Source organism: Aotus nancymaae, unplaced genomic scaffold, assembly GCF_030222135.1.
Source record: "Aotus nancymaae isolate 86718 unplaced genomic scaffold, 86718_ANA_hifiasm-v0.15.2.pri h1tg000108l, whole genome shotgun sequence".
Classification (NCBI taxonomy): Eukaryota; Metazoa; Chordata; class Mammalia; order Primates; family Aotidae; genus Aotus; species Aotus nancymaae.
Genome location: NW_026988523.1, coordinates 38,225,112 through 38,229,316, shown reverse-complemented (window position 1 = coordinate 38,229,316; position 4,205 = coordinate 38,225,112). Strand labels below are relative to the sequence as shown.

At 37.8% G+C, this 4,205-nt stretch overlaps 1 protein-coding gene across 1 annotated transcript; it reads right to left on the bottom strand.

Moving 5' to 3' along the window:
• Positions 1–1,543: 1,543 nt before the first annotated feature.
• Positions 1,544–2,779, bottom strand: LOC105715389 (olfactory receptor 10J1-like). Its single transcript, XM_012449721.2, has one exon. The coding sequence runs from the start codon at positions 2,777–2,779 to the stop codon at positions 1,853–1,855; it is 927 nt and encodes a 308-aa protein (XP_012305144.2). The 3' UTR covers positions 1,544–1,852.
• Between the last annotated feature and the right edge of the window lie 1,426 nt (positions 2,780–4,205).

Below are 4,205 nucleotides of genomic sequence, written 5' to 3'. Positions count from 1 at the left end.
CTGAAAATAGAGTATTTTTCTTCAAATGGTGATATTCTTTCCGCTTCATTCTGCTGATCTCTCAAAACTTCTGCCTAATATTTTAAGTAGCTAAGTTTATAAATATATATTATCTATTACTGAGAAGGTTGAAGGTATAGGGTAGCGTTTTTGAGGCTACAGTTTGAAATAAAAATGAGATATTTTTTATTTACTGAGTAAAAATAAAAATGACCATTGGCAATTACAGGGTAACTTCATTTTGGATTCTCATGCATTTCACCATAAATTTTCTCAAAAATGTAGTTGAATCTTTGTAAGACTAAACCATAATGGGCTATCTGAGAAATTAAGATATTTTAACACAACCCTAAGTTTTGAAATTAACATAAAGGAGAATGTGTCCTGTGAAAAACTCATCACTTGGTACAAATGAGACATTAAACAGTGAGTGTAACTGTCTACCTAGGTAAGACTTCACCCAGTTACAACATCACACACTACCCATTTCATGCTTTCCTCCATAAAGACATCATGGAAAATGTTCATTATGGTCATTTATATCAATATGTGTTTGGAGGTTATGATATGAAGGAGTAGAAGGAGTGGTCTTCTTTCTTTGTGGGGATCTCATTAGAGGGTTCATAAAAATAGAGATATTCAGGTTGTTGTTTCAAAGTGAGCCAGAGAATACCCTGAGGAGTGGCCAGTGAGGGCATCCGTAAGAGATTTTCATTAACAACAAGCTGTATGAAGGCATTATAATAAAATGGGAAACCGTTGGTCACTAGGTATTGTTAGATTGTGGGCTATGTGGATGTGGATGACAGAATGTAGGGAAAGGAGTTGCTGGAAATGGAGATGGCTGGTGAAGGATGGTGTATTAGTTCACATCCTAGAGGATTTTAAATGGTAGGACTGATGGTTTGATGAGTCTTTTTCTTTTGTTGAGTTACTGAGTTACCAGATGGCTACATTCTCCTTACCCATTTAATCCTCCCAATCTTCACGTTACATTAATCCATGCTCTAGATTCCCTCTTTGACTCTCATCCACTAGTTCCTCCTTTCTGTTCTGCAAGGATTTCTAAAGGCAAATTTTAATTTCTTTACCCTGGGTTCAGACACTCACATACAACATCACCAACAACCTTTGTATATTCTCATAAAATAAATGCCCGTATGAGTACTTGGTGCTGCCTCTTTCTTCAACTAGATCACCAAGGGGTTTTAGTTACTTTCCAAAAATATTTCTAAAACAATATCCTGAAAAGTTAGATTTCCATTTTCTCATATGGTCAACTTTTAACTTATATGAAAAAAACCCAGACTTCAAGGGCTGCTAAATTTTGTAGATGCTTATTATCTCTGATATTCATTTTATTTATAGTATCTAAATTGATTTTTTTAAAAACCTTAAATTTCCCATAAAGGAATGAATTCAATTAGGTGTTAAATCTACTTAGCTCTAAATGGGTAAGGGGAAACACCACATCCAAAAGAGAATGTTATAGAATATATATATTTAAAACTTTAACCTTACCCTGAAGCAGCCTCCCCTCATTAACTCCAACTGCTCTCCTGATTTCATTCTGTCCCAGGCTGCCCACACAACCCATCTACTTTCCAACACCACTGAGTTTTTCTGTATTTATACCCCATAATATCCCTGTTGTTTTATGAGATGGAGGCTTGCTGTGCTTTGGAGAACCTTCCCCTCTTCTCAAGTGGCTAAATCCCTTTGTTTTCTCCTCCTCTTTCCCAACCATTGCTTGATAACCTTCAAAGTTTTAACTCTATTGACCATGCACACTGTTCCACTTTTTCCTCTCTAGAAAATATTCTAAGACGCTCTTTGAAATGGGCCTGTTCTGTTACAGTTTTTGACCTATAGCTCTGCACAGAGCATCTTTGACCTCTTTGTTCCTCAGACTGTATACCACAGGGTTCAGTAGGGGGGTGATGACAGTGTAGGTCACTGCAATCAGCTGATCCTGATCTCTGGTGTTCTCTGACTTGGGTTTGAGGTAGGCAATGGAGGCACAGCCGTAGTGGACAATGACCACAGTGATATGAGAAGCACAGGTGGCAAAGGCCTTTTTCCTGCCTTCGGCAGAGGCAATCTTGAGGATGGTAGAAATGATGAGGATGTAGGAGATGAAAACCAAGCCCATGGGAATCAGGATCACCAGCACACTGATGATCCTCGTCAGGATTTCATTGACTGTGGTGTCAATGCAGGAGAGCTTCATCACAGGTCGGATGTCACAGAAGAAGTGGGGCACCTTTGTAGTACAGAAAGGCAGCCTGAATACAGCTGACACCTGTATCATTGCTACAATTAGGCCAATGCTGCAGGCCCCCCACACCAGCTGCATACACACTCTCTTGCTCATGATGACTGAGTACCTCAAGGGGTTGCAGATGGCCACATAGCGGTCATACCCCATTGCCGTGAGCAGGAAGCAGTTGTTGATGGCCAAAGTAATGAAGAAAAACATCTGAGTGGCACAACCTGCCAAAGAAATGGGCTGACTCTGGCCTATGAGGTTAAAGAGCATCCTTGGTATAATGACAAGGGTGTAGACAGTCTCTGAACCTGACAGCATGCTGAGGAAGAAGTACATGGGGGTGTGGAGGTGATGATCAATACTAATGATACCCACAATGATAACATTGCCTGCCAGGGTGAATATGTACAGTGTAAGAAATACAGCAAAGAGGGTGAGCTTGTGCTCATGGAAGCTGGAGAAACCTTGAAAAATAAACACGCTCACCAAAGAGTGATTCTCTTTCTTCATTAAATCACACATGATATCTAAGAAAGAAAGAAAAATATAAGGAACCTGAATGGATGATTTCTGTCAAATAGTAGGCTGGGAAAACTCCTGTGATTAATATACCTCAGGTCTCTGCTTTTTTGTATTCACATTCATACTTATTTATTTTAGGAGCAGAGAGTGGAGAAACATTCTTTTCTCATTCAGAAGAAAGAAAATGACTTTTAAAGTGAAATGTTGTAAACTAATTTACTAGTTCTAGCATATGCTAACTTATCTTGGGCAAGAACTTATCGTTTCTAAGACCAGTTTCCTCCTCTTTATGGATGTAGTGGTGATAACATCATAGAATTGTGGATGGAGAAATTGTATACTAATTATAGTAATCATATTTGAATTTAAAAAACAACATTGAATAAATTCGAGTTCAGTGGTATCATGCAGAACTCCAGGCTCCATAGCTACCTGATGATTTTTGAGCTTCTGAAGTTTGAATAGAGCCTGTGTTACTGTAATTTCCACACTGGGTTTTCATTCCATTATTTTCACTCTGATGATCTTGCTCCTCTCAACTCTGTTCTACACTCCTCTTCCCTAGACACCACTCATTTTTCAAAGCCAAATAAAACTCATGTCCTCTAGAAAATCTTTTTATCTTTTCTCTCTCTTTGGCCTCTATATCCCTGTACATGTGGGTAGCACAGAACTGGTTTTTTTTTTTTTTTTAATTTTTGTATTGTAAGCACCTTACAGTGAAATTGTGATTACAAAATATTTTTGCAAACATTATTTAATTTCATTACCATCCAACGGAGCAGGGAGGACAAAGATGAACTATTTCTCTCTAGATGCCCAAAACTGAAGAACAGCTCTGATTAGGGAATTATTTTTAGATAGACAGGTGTCAAAGGACTAAACCGAGACGAATTCATATCTTTTGACCCTATGTCCATTGTTCCTTCTACTACACAGAACTGCATTATAAAACTGTCTCCTCCACAGCTAGACAGGGACCACGTATCCCCTCTTTTTATGATCCCAGGTTGGCCACTCCACTGTAGGGCACACATATCTGCTGGTAGAATCATTACAAGCCATTGCTCCTTCACACAAATTGTCCATTACAAAGTAGAATACTGGAGCATTACAATGATATTTTCTTCAAAGAGAAGGCATAAATGTTTTTAATCTTTGATCTTTTATGATGTCTAGGTGTATGATACAACAAACAATTAAATAATTGGTCTGAATTTTAACACTGAAATTATAACACTATAAGAAAATATGACATTATTAACAAGTAATTGAAAAATGTGCTGGTAGTGCAACTTTTCTAGTAGCCTTTACCTTATCGGTAATCGCTGTATAATAACATAATAGGGTCATTGTATAAAAGATAAATTCAGAAATATAATGATGGAATTGCTTCAAAAGTACAATTTGTTGG

Bases quoted from the DNA above. Each gene is read 5' to 3' on its own strand.
- LOC105715389 (XM_012449721.2), bottom strand. From the start codon at position 2,779: ATGAAGAAAGAGAATCACTCTTTGGTGAGCGTGTTTATTTTTCAAGGT.